General features: G+C 42.1%; 1 protein-coding gene across 1 annotated transcript; it reads left to right on the top strand.

Annotated features, from left to right (window-relative positions):
* The first annotated feature begins 18257 nt into the window (after positions 1 to 18257).
* On the top strand, positions 18258 to 19391 carry HTR1E (5-hydroxytryptamine receptor 1E). The gene has a single exon (XM_065679145.1). It carries the CDS (start codon positions 18297 to 18299, stop codon positions 19389 to 19391), a length of 1095 nt encoding a protein of 364 aa, XP_065535217.1. The 5' UTR covers positions 18258 to 18296.
* Positions 19392 to 20607: the final 1216 nt, after the last annotated feature.

Here is a 20607-nt window from a genome sequence, read left to right as displayed (position 1 = left end):
CGGGTGAGAGGAAGCTCTAACTGATGTGAAACATGGAGTACCTCTCACATGGTCATTAAGAAGAAGACTTGCTGGACAGCCTCCATGAAAACTCAACACTGTTTTGGATTGGAATTTCCTACTGAGCACGCCAGCAGTGCTACCATGGCAAAAGACAAGCAGGAGTAAGGGCTACAGCTGCTCCTCCGATGTTGCTGGTATAGTTTCTAGAATAAATTTCCAGCTCCTACTAACTCCTGCTTCTACACCAAGGAAAGGACCTGAACTGCAGGAGGTTTGGCACTTCATCTGTGATGTGTAGAATCCAGCAATAAATTATTCCAGTATGAAGGTCTAATACAGTTAATAGAGCATATAAAGCTGTCTACTGTGTTTCATCATATTTAATTTGCTGCAGCAACCTGCAGCCATCCAAGTTGTTTCATTCTCCCTTTTACAACCCTCCGATGCCCTGAGAGATGATCTCCCAGCTGAGGAGTCCCTGTGTCACCTGCACCTTTGCATCAACAGAGCACTGCAATGCCTTCAGAGCATTCAGCTGCTTCTTACCCTCCAGCATGGCCCCAAGACACATCATCCTGTCATGTTTTGTGGTTTATGAGGGATGTGGTTCACTGGCCCAGCAGCCTCCTGTGCTTGCCTGTACCCTGTGATAGTGCTTAGCGAGAGAGCAGTGACTTGCTGGTCTCCCTCAACCATGGGATGGTAGAACTTTGCTTCTCACAGGGGCTGGGACGTTACAGAGTCCGGCCTATGCCTCCCAGCCTTTGGTCAGATGGGGTCACTCACCGCAGCATGTGGCACATGGCTGTGACAAAACATGGATATTGGGGTGAAGGTTAGCCGCCTGCAAGCATGTTGTGCCATGTGAGGGGTCATGTGAAATCATTATTCAGGAAATTGCAGGGGCTGTTGGGAACGAGGGCAGCTGAGACTTTACCATTGCCACCAAGGATGGTGCAGCTGGAGACAAGGGAGAACAGGGGACTAGCAATCAGAGTCTGCCTCTAAATCTCCCATCTTCTTCCTCAGTGTGTTTGGATGATGCAGGGCTGGAACAAACTCCAGGCAGCAGGTGTCTGTACCTTGAACCTTCTGGGGCAGTCCTCAGCATGACAGGGCAGACTATGTTCCCTGAGCTCTGGAGCAGACGTGCTGATGGGATGGTACATTTGAGCAAGACCATTGACAGAATGTGTTGGTTTCTCCCAGTTCCTGCTCAGGTTGTTGATACAATCCCTTTGATAAAAAACAGTGATGCCCTGCCCAGTCCCATTGATCCCCAGCAGGGGTAGAGAACTCTTGTGAAGGACAGCCAGCATTCCTATGGGTCTGGAGTGCGAGCACTGGGGTTGCCACCAGAAATATATGGGCACCGCTGCCCCAAATGCTACCTCAGCTACCCCTTTCTCTCCTGCCCTGCATGTAGCCTTTGTGGTCTCAGTCTAGCACAGCTTCCCTGCATCTGCATGGCACCAAGCTGCACACACCACCATCTCTGATGTCCCAGCTTGGCTCCACAATAAGAAGGTGGTGTGTCGCAATACTGCTAAACAGGAGCACGCTTTGGTCTAAGGGTGCAGATGAGGGAAAAAGGAGTACATAGAGCTAGAGATATTATAGTAACAGATTGCAAGTCTAGCAATGGTGCCTATCAAAGAGACAAAAAATTTTGCATAAAGTATTTCCAAAGAACTTTTGCAGTGTCCTAGCCCAGTGATCAGTGCAGTGGTGTGGAAAGAATCCTGTAGCACATTTGTTTGCGTGGTGGCTGCTCTCACCTGGGCTAGGTTAGAAGAATCACATCCCAGCACCAGATAAATGAAAGCTCTGCTCCCCAAGACATGCCCCATAGCTACTCAGCTGGAAAGCAGGGATCTTTCTTATGCCTTTCAATCAATACAAAGCATGCTGCTGGACCTCTGGTAGCTGTTTTTTTCACTTATATTTATTACCGTAATTAACATATGAAACACTTTAAAACACTTATTTTGCATAAGCTGTGATTTACAGTCGTTGTCATGAGAGCGTGTCCTGTAGCTAGCGTTAGATGACAGACATAATTCAAAACTATTTGTTATTCCCTCTGCGACCTAACCACGAAAAGGGACAGAGTGAATACAGAAATGTGGAAAGAAAGGATGGCAATTCATTTCAGGAGGTGCAGTAGCAAGTTCCAAGAGGTTAAGAAGAAAGGTAATGTAAAAATGTAAATGTAAAGGTAATGAGCTAGCAAAAAAGGGAGTATGAATATCTGCGAATGCTAGCTTGCTATGATTTCAGTGATGTGTCACCCCACACGACTGAAGTGGGATGCTCATGCTTTGCCATAGTGTGGCATTCACCAACCATTTGTCAGGCAGTCCAAACCTTCTCTGGGCAGACCAGGAAGCTCAAATTCATCTCATCACCCATCTGCCATCTTAAAGTTAAGAGTCTTGTTTGAAATGCTCATCTATGTACCTGCAAGCAATAGACAGGAATAGGCATCTCAGGCGGGTGGATCAGCTAATCCTGATATGCAGGAAGAATAAATTGCCCTCCAGAGATATTTCTGTCTTGTCTTTGACTACAGAAGGAGTCTAGGCAGCAATTTCAGACTAGAAGCTTAAAAAAGAGCTTGCTAACAGTTGGTAGGAGGGTTCCCACCAAATAGTGATGGCAGGAACTATTCAATAAAAGTTGCTCCATCCTGAGTCTTTTGAGTGGTTTTAATATTCAGATCAAAATTGCACATTGCATACTTGACGCTATAGCTCTCACTGGCCAGACTTCCTGGGTGTACATGATTGTGAAGAACAGGTAGAGCAATGGACAAAGAAAATGTGGCCTTCACCCCCATCTGTTCCAGGAGCTTTTTGGGCGACTGGAGAAGACACTTCACCTCTCTGCCCCTTAGCTTGCCCATATATAAAAAGAAACATTGATACTGGTTTACACTCAGTCAGGAGCCTCAGAGCAGTCATTCAGTGCAGTGGTGGTGTGTTGAGAAGTGCTTCTGCTCATTAATAGGCACCAATAGACATTTTTCTCTACCTCCTCCCAAACCTGCATATACAACTTAGTGGTGGTCCTAAGAAATTACGTTAGAGTGCTGGACCCTGCAAGACCCATCTGTTACCCTGGCCTGAAGATGTTTATGCCCAGACTCACAGACAGACATGTTCTTTGTCAGCTACCAGGAAGCATGTCTAGCACAAGCCATCTTAAGCCTTCTCTCTGAAGACACCAAATGGAGACCACCCAGTTGTAAAGGTGGCAGAGGCAGATAAACAGGTAAAAGGGAAAATCAGCCTTTGGCTGCCATGCCCTGTATTTCCTGCAAAAGTTTCTCTTACTTTGCACTACTGTCTGATTATTAATTTGGGAAATAAACTCACACATACATGCTGGGGATCCAGTTCTTCTGTCCCTGCAGTTAGAACTGTCATCAAAAAGGATTTCTGCTTGGGGACGAATACTTCTATTTATTTCCTAAGCACTTCCTTTGTATCTATTCTGTTTGGGTGATTTCTGAATTCCTCATTGTGAGTGGCACCATGTCAGCCTAGAAATAAACTCATGTAGTGGTGACACAGAGTCACAGCAGCTCCTTTTCTTACCCCAGGTTCTGGATGTTATATTGCTACAATGTCCTAGAGACTCCACTATGTGGAGAAAGAGTATTTACTTTGCACAAGTTTTGACAGATCACAAATCACTCAGTAGGTAGCTCTTCAGGACCATCCCATTCAGAAATGAACTCTCTGTCTAGTTATTGTCACTCAGATCAGTATGTGCTTGCTTTGAAGAGAGAGAAGTGTTGCCTAGTGAGCAATGTCCACATTTAATGGAGTAGGAGGGGTGTCAGACCTGGCAGCCCATCCAAAAAGGATTAGTATTGTTACCTGGGTGGTTGCTGCCCATAATCTCTAACTGCAAGCAATGTTGGGATGGGTATCAGCTGCAAATCTGATGGGATCCAGAAAGGGACAAGTTTTCCCACATGGGACAAGGAAGCCTCAAATGCCACATAAGCATTGAGGGCTTGCGAACAGCCCTTGCTGGCGTGAACAGGGGTTATGAAATGTCGACTCCTTTCATTTTGTCATCTCAGGGGCAGGTGAGTCAGCACACTTGTGGTGTTCATGATTAGAAATCAAATCCTCAAATTGTTGAGGATCTTCATGTCCTCAGGCTTTCAGTAAGTTTTAAGGATAGCATACTAGTTATAGAATTTCAGGGTAATCGTGTATGTACAAAACATACCTACGCACATTTTTAGTCCTTGTATGAGTTAGAGAATGTATGCTGTTTGAATTTTATAGAAATGATGAATTTTAAAACATTTTGCTTTGCTATATTCGTCTCTGATCTCATGATAATTTCTACCCAAGCCTATATCTACCCAAGCTTCTCGAATTAGATGTCTGGAAAAGCAAGAGACAGACACTCTCCATCTTCTACCCTCTCATCATCTTTAATTTCTGAGGCAGGGTAAATTAAGGTTTTGTTTGTGCTGATGATTAAAGTACTCTGATTTATTCCAGAAATTAATATTGTTCTTAATGAGAAAAATATATTTCAAATGCGCACAGTAGGTGTGAAATACAACATGACTTTAAAAACAGTCTTCTGCCACAGAGACAGGCACTTGGAGGGATTGGGAAGTAGGCTGGGTACTGGTTGATTTGATGGTGGTGTTTAGTGACCCTTTCTTTGTTAGCACAGTATTAATACCTTTTATTTGTTGTGACTATTAGCTCCTGCAGCAAAACACAACCAAGGGCAGGACAAATGTTCACATAAGCATTTTTCTGGTTAAGAAAAGGATATGATGTTCTAGTAATCATAGCATGCTATTAGTGTGGACCACAGTCTTCTGTATTGGGTATAACCAATCTACTACAAAAAGGGAAAATAGAAATATGGTATAAACAGTATATAGCTGAAAAACATGACTTCCAGTAGCATTCTGCTGAGGATTAGAGCCAAATACTGTCCTTTCTCCTACATCCACACCAACTCCTGTTGTATTAATATACATTACTTCCAGCAGAGTTTGATTCATCATGTTTTATTACACCAGTTAGAAGACAGCTCAATCTTTCTGGTGGAGGAGCTTCTGTAATTACTCTGTATTTATGTTGTATTTGTAGGTTAATTATATTGTGCTTATGGGTTTTGACAGCTAATTGCCACTAATTCATATAATGACATGTCTGAAATGCTTGATATTCAATTATTTTCATAATGATATATTTTGCTTATTTTGTATTTACATTGTGATAGCTCTAGACATGTAGTTACAGTGTCAGTCATGGGAGCTTAGGTGCAACTAAAAGTCCCCAAAAGCAGAGATATGGTTTAGTTATCCCAGCCAATGGACAAAATTAAACATTTTAGCTTAGGTTGTGTGTATAGTAAGGGTTTCAAGAAAAAGTTGTCTTCATATGAAAGCTACAGCTAGAGCTAGTTATTGCTAAGGCCCTGAAGAATGTAACTGCAGTATCACAACAGTGGCTGGGTTACACGGGTAGCCAAAACTTGTCTGCATGTGCTGTCAGCTCAGTGAGTATTTGGCATTGATCTGTCGGTTCCCATGACTTCCAATGCCAACAGCAAAGCTCCAGAAATAAAAGCAGTATTTCTCTTTTTCATGTGATTTTTCAGGAGATATTGACCAAGTTTAGCTTGAGATTTTTGTTCAAGTCAGGGCCCAATACCCAAGGCCACTCAAGCATTTGCACAAACTCACACTACTATAAATGTACTGCAGCATCCTTGGACCTTCTTCCCATGTGGCAAACTCAGGGTGCATTAGGGTACCGTGGAGGTCAGAGTTTAGCCAGTCTAATACCTGAATGTCTCTTCATAAGTGTAATTTTCACCCAAGACTTGTGCAAGAAGTGTTTTCTCATTCTAAACAGGAGTCTGTCCTTGACCTTTAGCATGTCGTTACACCATGTGGGCTGTCAGTAATTCATTTCTCCTGCACTTGCAGCAGGCACAGTGGCCAGATGGAAATCCCACGCTTGCAGTCCCCAGCAGCAGTCTTATGTCACCAGCCCAGTGCTTTTCACCAAAATGAGACATTTTTCAATGTAAGGACCCGCAGCACCTTCCGCTACAATGAAGCAATTTGTTCAGTCATACAAAATCTTCCTTTCAAAGCAAGTCTGGAGCCATTGTGTGAGTCATCTGTTTTGTTTTATCAGCAAAAAGTAGGGCATATATTCACTAATGCTTACTCTGAAATCTTTTGCTCACAGTGGAAGTATTTCCATTGATTTCAAAGGATCTCAGATCAAGCTTCAAGGACTACTGAAGTCTTAGTCTGTCACATTTGTTCACCTGGGGCCTTTATGAATTGCAGGGCAGTCGTGTAAGAACAAAGTCAGGTGGAGATTAAATAAACCCCATTGACATCCGTCTCCTGACACAGAATAGCATCAAGAAACAAATATTGACTTGAAAAACAATGCATGTACAGTGATAATTTAACTTGTAGAAAGTGATAGTCTCCATATAAATACAAATAGCACCATTTCCCCAGAGCTAAATCAGTGATATTCACCAGTAAATATTTGTGTGTCATGTCTCTAAGCAGCGAGATGAGAAATTGAGATGGAAGATGCATTTACAAGTGAGAATTCAGTGGAGATTTTTCTCACAGTTTTTCTCAACACATTTGGGAGACCTTGAAAAGCAGATCCTTCCTTTTCTAGTTAGTGATTTAAATGCAAAACAGCAAAACCATAACAGACCACAACGTAATAGGTTCTTGCCAGTAGTTTCCTAACCCTGGCACTCATGCTGTGTTGCACTGCAGGGCTTCAAGCCTGCAAACACTCCTCAGAAGGAAAACCTGAAGTAGCTAATTTAGGAGTTTCATACTCATATTCCGAAAGGATTTATGCACCTGGGAGCTAACGTTCCACTGTCTTTCTGTGAGAATTGGGGATTTTATGAACCAGGGTTTCTTTTTGGAGGGAGCTAAGTGACTTAAGTATCTTTAATAACGTAGCACCTGTGTAATGAGCTTTTTCCTCTGTAGGGCAACAACAGCACTGGTCATCAGTATGAATGCACAGGCTTAGACTGGGTAGGCAACAGAAGATTGAGGGTCTGACTGATGACAACAAAGGTCTTTAAAACCACAGGTGACACAGGAAGGGTGGCTGGGCAATAACCATTCACCATAGGGAATGAGTATTCTCTACAAGTTCCACTCTTAGAAACATATTTAGGTTCCCTTTAGGCCATCAAAGAGTAAAGTAGGATTTCAGTCATGTGCCTAGAGATAGGCCCAGTTCATCAGCAGGTTACAGTACTGCTGAATTTCTAGTGCTAACTCAGCAGTCAGGCATCAGGGGCTGCAGGACAAATCAATCCCGTTGTCTTTACACAGTCTCCCACTCACAAACTGCATTTCCCCCCCAAGGCATTAATAAGTGAGGAATTGGACCGTGCCGCCTGCAGGGCCTGTGTGCAGTATGTGGAGGGTTGGGCTTCAACTCAAAGAGTTGAAAATAAGTGTATTATATAAGTATATAATAAATTTATATTGAAAATAGTAAAAATAAGGATTGCCAGCTGGGGAGAAAACACAACTGTTTCTTCAGCAACTTTTTGTAATTATATTAGACATAGTCCTTTTATTCTCCAGGGGAATTTTTAAGATATTCCAGTGAGGTTCTTAGTACTCGGCAAATGAAACAGATTTCTTTATAATGAAGGATTAAAAAAAAACCCTTCTCCAGCAAAATAGTCCTTATTATTTACCGCAAATTTACAAGTTCTGCATGATTTCTGTTCCAAAGGACTATGGCAGGAGTTACAACGAGGCAGTTCTGTTTCTAGTAACAAAACACACAAAACTTTGTATTAGTTTAAAGAATACTAGCCTTCAAAATAGCTCATATTATTTTAAGTTTCCCATTCCTGAAGCTCTATGGACAGTTCTTCCATTCTCCACATAACTGCAACCTCTGGGGAAGTCAAGAATTGAAAATAAAAAAATTAAGAGTGCACCCTAATCAAAATGAGTTTTGAATAATGGATTTTCTGTTCATAATTCCATTCAAAAATGGAAACAAGGAGTTCTTACTTAGAGAGATTAAACTGTTCAGTGACCAAGGGGGCACTGAAACATTTGTCCTTGGATCTATTTTTTGAAGCAAGAGAATTTTTTTCACAAGATAATAGAGCAAACTCCTCTCTTTCCAAGTCCTCCAGCACCTTGTTGTGTCATTCTCTATTTTCTTCAAACACCAAGATACTGTCTATGCCATTTCCAGCTAAGAAATGTGCATCCCTTCAGTGCCGGTCTTCCAGTCTCATGATAGGATGGCCTCTACAGCTAGAATTGCCTGCTACTTTTTTGGAAGGCAAATGTGGCTGTGGTTTAATTTGCTTTGTGAAAATGCTGCTGGGACTTGTTACAGATAGATCTGCATCTTAGCTGATGCCTGGCTAACTGAGCCATGTGGCTGCACCACATATGGGCTTGCCTGCTCAGGACCATTCACATGCCACTTGCAAGAGTGTTTGCAAGTGTTTGCACTTGTGTTTGCAAACACACAAGTGTTTGCACTTGTTGGCAAGAGCAAACAATGAGGGGCTTCACTTTATAGTTAAACCTTACTAACCAGCTTCACTAATATTTGTCCCTGAGCCACCCATCAGTCAAGCGTCATCCTGAGCATTGTTTCTCTAAGGAGGGCTGTAAGTGCTGAAAATGGCACACTCTGCTGCCCTCCCCCTTTTTAATTACATGGAGGGATTGGGATCGCAGAGTTTAGCTGCCTGTGTCTGATACCGTATCTCATTATCCAAGCTGTCCTCCCACCTGTATTTTATCTTATTGCAGGTCTTAGTCATACAGTCAATGAATAAATAGTCTGAATGGAAGTTTGCAGTGGGAAGAAGGATTACGGAGGGCCCCACAGATCCACCAATACTCGGCATCTGTGCTCTTTTGTCTTGTGCCTGTGAGTGCACTTTACTAAACCATTCAGTAAAACAAAAGGGAAGCACAGAGCAAAACCAGCAGCACAAAACCTGCAGGAAAATGTCTTCCCTTGGGACAGCCACCTGTTCCACAAGAAGAGATTTGGGTCTGCCACCAGATCTTTGAAGCTTAAATGTTTTCCCTGAAGCAGGTTTTGTGTTTGTCATCTTTAAAAATCCATAGCAGGGATCAGTGGCATGGTGAACACAGGTTGAAAAAATAAAAAAGCTTTAAAAAAGTAGTTAAAAATAGGAGAGGGAATGTGCATCTTCTAAAGATGCATGTATGAAGACTGATAAAACAGATACAGGGGAAAGGTTCTCCTTAGTGGTGAAAAATATTTAGAAATATGAGGTTGAAGTAAGGTAGTCTTAATCACAAGTTTTCTAAAAGAAAATAACCAGAGAACCTCTCTATATGAAGGTAACTGTTAAACATGAAGCTTGCAAGGGTCAGCAACGTGTACAGACCATATTTTTCTTCCCAGATGAGAGGTTAAGTGTGTACGTTACATGTCTCCTGGGTCTGCCTATCTACTAAATTAGGAAACCACCAGGAATCAGGAGCCCCTTCTTTGCAGTGAGACAAGGTCCACTGATAAACACAGCTCTGGAGCAGTCATAGCTGCTGTGGGGCAATCCAACAAGCTTGGCTGCCTCTGTTAACATAGATGTCACACAGATGAGGGAAGAGCATGTCAGCTAGCTTTAATCAGGTTAACTCGCATAACAAGGCTGTCCAGCTGCAGGGACTGGAGCTCTGTGGCTGAGAATTTACTGTTTCTTGGCTGCGCAAATTAACCCGCTCAGCACTACATGCTAACGCAGCATGATGTTTCTGGTACCCAAGCTAGCTCATTTTGGCACTTAAACAAATGCAGTCTGCAAAACAAATGAGCATCGTTTTCTTTTCTACACTGTCAGGCACAGATTTATAGTGGAAGAAGGTTTCTATCTCCATAATTCATCTCTGGAGAAAGAGAAGGTACAGGAAGAAGGTCTTCCTGCCACAACTTGGAAAGGCAGCATATACACGTTTTGACAGTGTAAGGTTGTACATCTGGTTACTATAAATTCTGCCCCTCAAAATGTTGCAAGATCCAGCTACCCGTGTCTCTTAGCTCCATGGTAGGGGCAAATACAGCCTCTGGTATTCATAGGTTAAACATCTCCAGATTTAATGTAGGCATGAAAAGGGGAAACTGAAGTGAACTACAAGGAATGATCAGAATTTCCTGGGTATTTTGTGTAATATAAAACAAAAAGGACTTTTTAAATGTACAGTCCTAAGAGTCTAAAGTGTTACAAGAAGCGATGATGTGTTTTAAAGTTGCTTTTTCATTTGATAGTCTCTTTAAAGCAAATTATTATACATTTAAAAGCTTATTTATTACAAATTACTACAACTAGAGTGGGCAACTACTCTACTTGTTTATGAGAAATCTGGGTATTTTACCATCCCAGAGAATTTTATTTATGTCTGACTAAAGATGGAATAAAACCTGCATTGAGTCCTAGTTTGCATCAGATCACGGCTCAGCAGCATCTTATGAGCTTTCACTGCCTAAGATTTACTAATTTTTGTATTGAAAGTAGATAAAAATGAGTAATCATCTCTGAATGATAATTGTACCACTGCTTGTGGGAGGAAGCATGGTTTGAAGAGCATCCCTAATTATTGTTTCTCATTTGGATGTGCCAAGATCTGCACCAGAAAAGCTTACCTCTGAAGTGTGGTCCTGGATGGATTACTTTAAAAATAGCTTTGCAAAACTGCCAGCTTGTGGTCTTCCATTGACTCCATGTCAGATTGCTTCAGGCCCCAGTTTGCAGTAGTTAGGCAAAAGGGTGCACTTTCAAATGAGTTAGATACACCCCAGCAAAAGACCTCTTGGAGATTCTTAAATGGGTTTAAAATGGGTGTACATCAATTTGGCTTAAAAAGGTGCCTTACCAGTTGAAATGAAATCAATAAGCCCACCCTAAAGCGTTCAACTAACAGTGTACAGTTTCTTATAACTTGAATTTCAGGTTAGAGTATACTTGTTTTCAATTATAATTATTTAGTATTGCCAACATGACAGAAGTGGCTGGGAAGAATCCATAGGAAGCTGCATACCTGTAGCAAACCGCATATCTCCACAAATTTTGTTAGAGAAGAGTCCAGCTGGGAATTTCAGCAATGAATAAACAAATTTCTCCCATTTTGAGGGTGTAAAGGCGGGGAGCTGGGGCATACTGAGGGAGATGAGTCTTAGCCCTGACCTCACCTTGAGCCAGAGCCTCTCTTGCCCCTCCAGAGAGAAGGTATTGATGAAAGCACCATGGCTTTTTTGGGAAGCAGCACTTCCCCTTTCCCATCAGTTTTACCCTAGGCTTCTAATTGGGAAGGAAATCCTCCAGCCTGGCAGTGTCCACTGGGAAAAGACATTAAGCCACGCTGACAAGCGGGGAGATAAGCTTTCCAGCGATGAAAGTTAAAACATTATGGTCATTCTGGCAGTTGTCCTAAGCTTTTCAGCTAAAAAAGCAACAAAACAGCAGATCCAGGGGCAGCAGTAACAGTGCTAAAGCACCTCTTCGCAGCTTGCTGTTTCAGAAATCCCACAGGCAGCACAAAAGAAACCCCCACAAAGCTGGCCTACATGAGCACTTGTTTTCGCTCTGGCACGGGCAAGAGGACACAGTCACACCTCTGACCCGAGGAGGTGATGGGTAGCTACCAAAGCCATCAGGTCTGGTACAGGCATTGACACAAAAGCACCAGGGTGCTGAAGCCCTCTGTTCCCTGGCTCCCCATGCCAGGTCTACCATGGGGAGAAGCACCTGTCCCCCACCGTCTCCCAACCATGATGGTAGGTTTGACTCATGTGCTTTGGTCTGAACAAGAGGTTGGGCTATTACCCTGATTTCAGCTGTGGGTGAGCAATGCATACCTGTTTTATACTTGTTATCCCTTCTTCTGCTTCTCATCCCTTCTTTTCATCAGCCTTGACCCACCCTTTTTCCATCCCAGTCTCCTCCCAGATGGACAACCCTGCCCAAATCACCTCCTCCCAGTCAGTCCCAGTTTTGCAACATCCATATCCAAATCTGCTGTTTCTGGTATGGTTATGTTGGCAAGCTCAGCTTTACATGCAATTATTGATGTGGTGACCGAGGTGCTGTGGGTCTTGCAAGTCTGTGCTCCCAAAAGGTCTCCAGCACTCCCCTTTCACTTACCTGTGAATTTTGGCCATTTCTCACATAACTCCATCTCAATCATCTGCAAAATCCATCCATCCCTTGGGACACCATCTATGACTTGTCAGGTGCCTGAGCTGGTATCTGTCACATCCAGTGATTTCTCACATCATGCCCAGCAGTGTCCCCTCTGCTATTCACTCAGCCCATCCTCCAGCCAGGACCAAGCGAGGGTCTCCCTGCAGCCCTAGCAGTCTTCATTAGACAAATACAATGGCTGCAGGGCATTGTATCCTTGATGTCAGGGTGAGTACATGTATTAGTGTTAGCTGGATGTCCACAGATACACGAACAAATACATAAACAGCTATGCTTCCACACACCTTGCTTAGTGCTGAGTTCCTTTGTCTCTTCATCATGCTGCTCGGTTCACTGGTGTGCACAAGGAAAATTTAACTTGAAGGTCAAATTCATAGCTCAGTTGATACAAACTTCACAGTAAAATTCATTTTTGGCCTCATTCAGTCTGTGTACAAAAAGGTCACATCCCTAAATCTGAGCCCCATCACACAGCTAGGAATTTCTCAAAGACAGGTTCTTGTGAAATTTCAGATCTAACACAAAAATAGCCATTTCATTTGTTGCTCTATCCCAGCCTATGCTGTTGTAAGGCAACCTCAACCCACCTTCTGATAGTTTGCTTTCATTTTGCCTACAACATAGCTGGCATCAAAATCTCATTCTGTGAGTGTGAATATGAGCTGCCTGGTGACAGCAAGATTTTATTTTGCTGACAATCCTGCCACATATTAGTGTGATTCTGACCATTTACACTTTCTCAGCTTCTGGGTACCACTTTTCCCAATATGACATGTTCAGGACAGCATCATTGCCTGTATAAATTGCAGCCAATTAAAACTGCTGCCATAACATGGCCCCTGAAGCACTGAGATGCTCAGAAGCCCGAAGCATGCCAGAATACAGGACCAAGTATCTGGAAACCTGTACTCTTCAGTTAAACTCAGCTGTACAAGTTGGCTGTCAAGAAGCCATTAAGTCCAGGCAGATGTGCCGACTTTACAAGAGCAGGATGGTCTAGAAAGTTGAAGGATCTTGCAAACTAAATTTGAAGTGAAAGACTTGAATTTCAGTGCTTCGTATATGAACCTGGAAGAAACAACCTCTTTGAGATAACAAGGAAAAGTGTTGCAAGTTTATCATCTTTCCATAGTTTGAAATATTAACATTATCATAAATGTGCTAAGTCATATTTTCCATAAGCTAACCATCTGTATCACAAAGTATCACACAGATTCTTGCCCTTCACAGCTATGGTCATGGAGATACTGAAAGTGAAAAGCACGCAGACCAGTTCAGGGTTTAACAAAGTCAAATCGATTTATTGCTGTCAAGGGTACAAAGATATATCATTTGCACAGTGCCATAATTGCTTAGAGGAAATGTAAAACCGTGGATGTAAGGGAACTAACCTTCTCTGCTCAAACATATGTGCAATGCTAGTTCCCCTTGTTCTCTGCAAGTGATGTTATTCCATCCTTATGAAATGGTGAAATGTTCAGCGGCCAAGGAGTGGAAGTCAGTCTATCAATTCAGAATATTCTGCTACACGGTGGTCTTCTGCTAAGAAGGTGGAGATATTTTCTGTCAGGAGCAGACTTGAACATTGCCATCTCACAGCTTAAAGCTGTCCAGTTGCTTTTAAGGAATAATTAATCATCCTCTCTCCTCTTTCCTCTTCCCAGGCAGCACTCAGTGCCATTACTGATCATCTGCTAATATGAAATGTGATTGATTCCCATTTGGAGGAACCCACATGTGTTTTTCCCACCAAGTGTGTGTAAAATTCACTCTGTATGAAATGACTGACAGCCGAAAGGGGTACAGCTGCAAAACATAAACATGGAAATGCTTTTAGTCAGAATACTTTAAATGAGATAACTATGTTATTAATGTCCCTTTCAAGAAGTCACTTATAAAACCACAATCTATTACTATAGTGATTGTAGTACTATATATAGCAATATACTCAAGTGACAGAGATACTGGAAACCAGCTATTATTGGCTAGAGATAGTAAAATTCTCCTTGTTAACATGCATGGCTTTTTCCCCGGATCCTTTATAGCTAGTCTCTCTACATATGTTTATCATAAATGATCTAACACTTAGACTATAAATTTTCCAATACCATGTTTTCATGAGACCAAATCTCGAAGTCCCTGTGCCCCTTCCCCAGTGTCCCAGGATGGGTACGTTTCCTAGTCACACTAACCCGACCTTTCATGCAGCCTCAGATGAGAAACAGATCATGGAGGTGCCCTGGACAGACCAGAAACAGGTGTACAAAGCAATGTCAATTCCCCAAGTTAAACTAAGTGATGGGAACCCCTTACACTAGGATTTTCCCAGCAGGCTTTGTCTTCCTGGATCACAGCCTGGCTTCTTTTGTGAAGTTTTAGACTGCATGGTCCTTGGCTCTGCTTTGGGGCTGCCAGCTACTACCAAAGACAGTAAACAAACAATTAAGATATAAGGTCTACAAAATACATGATCACAAACACAACTGCATTTTTGAAGATAAATGATAATGATTAAATCCTTGCCCTGTATTAATAAGCAAGGTCAATCACTGGCATCTTCTAATAAATCACTTCCCCTTTTAAAACCCCATCTATTTTCCAGGCTAAAACATTCCATACGGGTGCCTTCTAATTCAAAAGCAGAGACTAAAGCTGGACAACCAAGGACAGGGAGTGACAGGCTAGGGCACAGGCTAGGGTGGCTAGCCAAGAGTCTTGGCCAAGCCACTGGAGGTAACTTCTGAGATGATGGCAGCAGCAGATCAGAGGAGCCTCAGGCTGCTCCAGCTCAGGAGGTGAGCTGGGAGGCAAAAAAAGTGAGGGCTAAGGGACTGCGTGTGCTCTGGGAGGCAGGACTTGGGATTAGATCATATAGAAACAAGGGTGGCTTGGAAAAGGGAGCAGCAAGGAGAAACAGCAGGAGAAAAGAAAGACAATGACTACAGTCAGTGTTACTAATTAATGTTATAATGCCAGAATGTGTCCTTATAATGTCGGTAAGGATGACAAGAGGCACAGACTTAACCCACAGAGGAAGCCTTCAGCCCAGTATCTCCAGACTTGTCATCATTTAAATATACTTCCTTAATAATGTTTGTTTAATACAGTTCTTGTGTGTGGTATTTATATTGTCTGAATTGCTAAGGGCTCATTTACTATAGGAGACATAGGAATTAAAACTGAATTAGCTCCCCAGTGATGGGTTTCAACATGAAGCAATGGGTTTGCCTGGTCTGAGGTACCCACAGGCTGGTGTTCTGCAGGGATGATGCTTTGTTTTTATTTTTTCCCATCTTCAATTATTGCAGTGATTTTTCCAACGAAATAAATGTTGGCCCTGCTGAGCAGTGAGCAGATTCCCCTGTGTATGATGAGCAGTATCCTTTGTCCTGATGGAAACCTGGTGCTTGGGTGTGATAAAGTGTGATGGGGTTTATTTAAAGACAAGTTCATTAAGAAAAGGGAGAGTTTATTTTTAAGAATAATCTTATGGTGCAGAGAGTGAGTAGAGCTCAGAAAGGATTTCCCTGAGGCTGCATTGGTGTGAAAGGCTACTTGGGGAGAGAATCACAATGATTCAGTTCCTATGGATTAAAGATGCAGTGCTCAGCAGAGGATATGGTGGGGAAAAAATACCTGGGCCATGAAACTTCAGGGCTCCCAGAGAAGTGAAGGACAGGCAGAAAAAAATGCTGCTTACATCAGGAAGCAGCAAGAGCTCTCCTGTGTATGGACCAGATCAATCAGTGGTTGTGGAGGATATGTGAATCCCATGGCATCTTCTGGTACCTTTGAGTGTGCTTGTGGACCAGGTGGCACTTGCTAAGGAAAGCATATAGATTGCAATTGCTTCTGGACTGTGTTCTAGATTGTAGAGAAAGCCTCTTTGCTTTATCCTCTGGTCAAAGAATCAAACATAATAAGGGTGCAAACTAATAAAGCCAAGATGTGGCTTGGCAGAGAGGACTCCCATGAACAATTTGTGAAGAAGATTTGAACTGAAGTTTTGACTTTAGGCTTAAGCAACCAAATTGGCATTTCCAATGCAGTAACAACCTGAAGACTGATGGATGAATTTCCATCTGGCTTGTCCAGCCTATTCTTAATAAACAGGCCTGATATTTTCTCCAAGGCTATTCATACTTTAAAGCAGTGTCTGAAGATTGGAGTCAGCTTTGGGGGAGGCTTCTGCTGTGCCTCAGGTAGAATTTAAAACTCATTTTGCTAACCCAGAGTCTACGACGATACAGATTTGCTTTCCTTGGGTTTATTCACAAAACACAGGTTTTTTCTAAAGTTTCTATTTTGGTTGTTCCCTGTTCATCTCATTCAGGAGACAGCACTCCAATTCCTCAATAAGAGCATATGTACCCAGAGCTAAGCAGCTGACTAGCTTTAAGATCATAACTCCTCATTCACATTTTAAATTCTTCATTAGCTTGCATGTGCAAACTCTCACCAGAGCCTAATCCAAGTCCCACTGGTGTCAGTGAGAATGGATTTTACCTCTCAAATTTAGCCATCTAAAAATCAGGCATGTATTCTAAATTCTACTGTAGAGGAGCCACTTGTAGTCAAAATAGAGAAAGATCAGCATTTCCAAGATGTGATTTACACCATCTGCCTGAAAGACTTGCCTTGAGAGGGGACAAGTGTGTTTCTGGCAGCTGCTGTCTCATTCCCCTGCCTGTTGAGGGAGCCTGTACAACTAGAGTTGCAACTCCGTACAAGAGTACAACTCCTTAAAAGAGTACAACAAGCCTGTACAACTCCTTACTCTTCAAAAAGTGAAGTCAAGGGAAGGAATTGTTCTGTTTATTTTAATGGAAAAGGATTCAGGCTTTCTGCTTTCTACATCCTTTGTGCCAGAAAAAATTACAAATGAGCAAATGAGGTCCCAGACAGTATCCCAAGTGGCATCTTACGGACCACTATCTCTGGCTTAAGTCAGCATTTGGGATGTATGGAAAAGACAGATGAATTTCTGACACAAAATTAAACCTTCTTTCAATTTTTTTTTTCTTTTTGTACCTTGTATTATACTGGACTGCCTGACAGGGAGCACAGTTTGATGGAAATCTCAAAGCAAAGGCAAAAGCTTTTTGTCTGCCTCCTCTACAGACACACACAGTGGGAAATGTGAAATGTCAGGAATAATTAGACAAAGCTATATAAGCTCCTAGCAACACTGATGTGCTGTGTAAAACTAAACGTTTGCCATAAAGCTTTAAACATTGTTTGAAAGCTGCATGTTAAAGGTAACCTGAGTAATTTTTAAGTCCTGTTTCCAAGATGTTAATCTAGACAGGGATATGAAAAAGCAGAATAGAAAACTATGAAGTGTTGGCGTGCCTTCACTGAGATTACTGCTGTTTCTTTTTTCCAAAGATGATATATAGAAGTAATTGAGCCCTCTCGTATAGCAATTAAAATGAAAAGGCAGATTTCCTCAGCTCTTCATCTGCTGGAGCCTATTCAACAAGATGGAAAAGGAGTAGCTCCTAGCATCAGTAATTCACAGATATCATAGAAATGATTGCTGGAAGGGACCTCTGAAGGTCACTTAGTCCAACCTCCCACTTCAAGGGAGATCTCCAAAACCAAAGGAGAAATAACAACACCAGTAGGAAATCTGGCCTAAAGTGCCCTTTGTAGAAGAAAAAGAAATGAACTATGAATTGCAGAGAAAAAAAAAAAAAAAAAGAGGAGAAAAGGCAGCAGAGAAGAAAACAGGCCAAAATTTTTATTTCAAGTGGTAATATTAAAAGCTTATGACTTTTTGACAAAAGGTGGGGGTTTATAGGTTCACTAACAGATGTGGTTTTGTCTTCTTAGGAAAACGATGAACAGGATTAAACCTGGAAGCTTTTTGCTGCTCTGTTGAATATGGGATTATAAAATAATAATTAAAAAAACTGCATCTGAAGCATCTCTGTCCCTCTTCCAAATGGGTCACTTCTGAACCCGAAACTCTTCATTACCTGAAGCAGCAACTTCTTTCACCGTGCATCCTGGAGGGGAAAATGAATTTCACAAATTGCACCACTGAAGCCAATGTGGCTGCGAAGCCAAAAACAGTCACTGAAAAGATGCTTGTTACCCTGACCTTGGCCACAATCACAACCTTGACTATGCTGCTGAATTCTGCTGTAATTGCGGCAATCTCCACAACCAAGAAGCTTCACCAGCCGGCAAATTATTTAATATGCTCACTAGCTGTGACTGATCTCCTCGTTGCTGTTCTTGTCATGCCCTTGAGCATCACTTACATAATGATAGATAAATGGACTTTGGGATACTTCATCTGTGAGATCTGGCTTAGCGTCGACATGACCTGTTGCACATGTTCAATCCTTCATCTGTGCGTCATTGCTCTGGACAGGTATTGGGCAATCACAGATGCTATCGAATATGCCAGGAAAAGAACAGCAAAAAGGGCTGGGCTGATGATAGTCACCGTGTGGACTATCTCCATTTTCATATCAATGCCCCCTTTGTTTTGGAGAAATCACCACAGTGTCAGTATCCCCAGCGAGTGTCGCATTAAGCATGATCATGTCATCTACACTATTTATTCCACATTTGGGGCATTTTACATCCCCTTGACTTTGATCCTGATACTGTACTACAGAATTTATCATGCTGCGAAGAGCCTTTACCAAAAGCGGGGTTCAAGCCGCCACCTCAGCAACAGGAGCACTGACAGCCAAAACTCCTTTGCCAGCTGCAAGCTCACACAGACATTCTGCGTCTCGGACTTCTCCACATCTGACCCGACCACGGAATTTGATAAAATCAATGCATCTGTGAGGATCCCTCCTTTTGAGAATGACTTGGACCTGGCTGGTGACCGGCAGCAGATCTCCACGACACGGGAACGAAAGGCTGCTCGCATTCTGGGGCTGATTTTAGGTGCTTTCATTTTGTCCTGGTTGCCCTTTTTCATCAAAGAGCTGCTTGTGGGCCTCCACATTTGCACTGTCTCTCCAGAAGTAGCAGACTTCTTGACCTGGCTTGGATATGTCAACTCCCTTATCAACCCTTTGCTGTACACTAGCTTTAACGAAGACTTCAAGCTGGCCTTTAGAAAGCTCATCAGGTGTCGAGAACATACTTAAAAGTACTGGGAGATGATGATGCTGAAGGACTCCTGGCCTTAAGAATGAGCAAAATGATTTAATTCTGTCATCATTTCCCTTGTTAAAGGGGATTTTCGTGTTTGCCTATTTGCTTGACTTGTCTTTAGCCTGTAATTCATTCTGCCGTTTTTTACCTCCAGTGTTATTCATGGTAAAAAGTTTGAAATAAATTTATTCTACAAAGGAAAAGATTTTTTAGCAATGAAACAACCAAAAAAGGAAACTATTAGATACTCGTGTTTAAGACATTTTGTGTACTCAGTGATTTGAGAAGCAAACAACAGTATTCACTTTTATACTTTTTCCATTTAAGAATCAAATGTCTAAATTACCATGCACTGTAAAAATATAAAGGCATATAAACTGAACCCCATACATACGTATTCAAAAATTAATAAACACTTCATGGGCATGACAGCTAAACAACAAATCTCAACCATGGCATTCTGGGAAAACTGTAACAGCCATTTAGAAGGAAAATAACAACCATTTCCAGGAATTCTTCAGGAATAAAATCCCAAAACACAAAGCAAAGTTCAATTCGTTCCAGCTAAAAATGGATCCCGTTTTGTACTCCAGAAGAATTACTCAAGTGGCTCTTTTTGTGTAAGATTCTGGATTTATGGTCGAAGTATTGGGCAGACACCTATGCAGTTTGTTTGGCAATTGAGAGGATGCAGCTAGCAAGTGTCACACAAGAGACCAGCTGCACATCTGACTGGTCACATTTTTGATACCATTAACAATACTTCTTCAGGGCTCCGGCTTTGTGCCTTCACTAGTTCTGCGATGATATTAATCCCTTGTTCTACAATTCTCCTGGACCTTGCAATGCAGAACCCCATGGGTTGATGGATCTTACCCCACTGACTTAAACCACTGGATATCTTCTCAGCAGGCCACCAATATATAGAAATTCAGAAATATCATCTAAACCCAAATTATTTTCTGTTTGAACAGCAGGGAAAAAAAAAATAAGAGTAAATAATTTTTACATAGCAGGCTGCACATCTGCCTCTTATTATTTGCAATGATATTCTTGTCAGCTTGACCCCTGATGAGGTCCTCTAGCAGGGTCTCTTATTCTGGTTATCCTTCACAGGGTTACTTCCTTTGTCTTGAGAGACAGACATGAGAGAGAGTTCCTTGTATCCTGTCTTCTGTGCTTATGGAAGTTAAAATGTCCTGGTTCAGA

The sequence above is a fragment of the Lathamus discolor genome, chromosome 5 (genome assembly GCF_037157495.1).
Source record: "Lathamus discolor isolate bLatDis1 chromosome 5, bLatDis1.hap1, whole genome shotgun sequence".
Taxonomy (NCBI): domain Eukaryota; kingdom Metazoa; phylum Chordata; class Aves; order Psittaciformes; family Psittacidae; genus Lathamus; species Lathamus discolor.
Note: the sequence above shows the minus strand (reverse complement) of the source record. Positions and strands in the feature narration are given on the sequence as shown.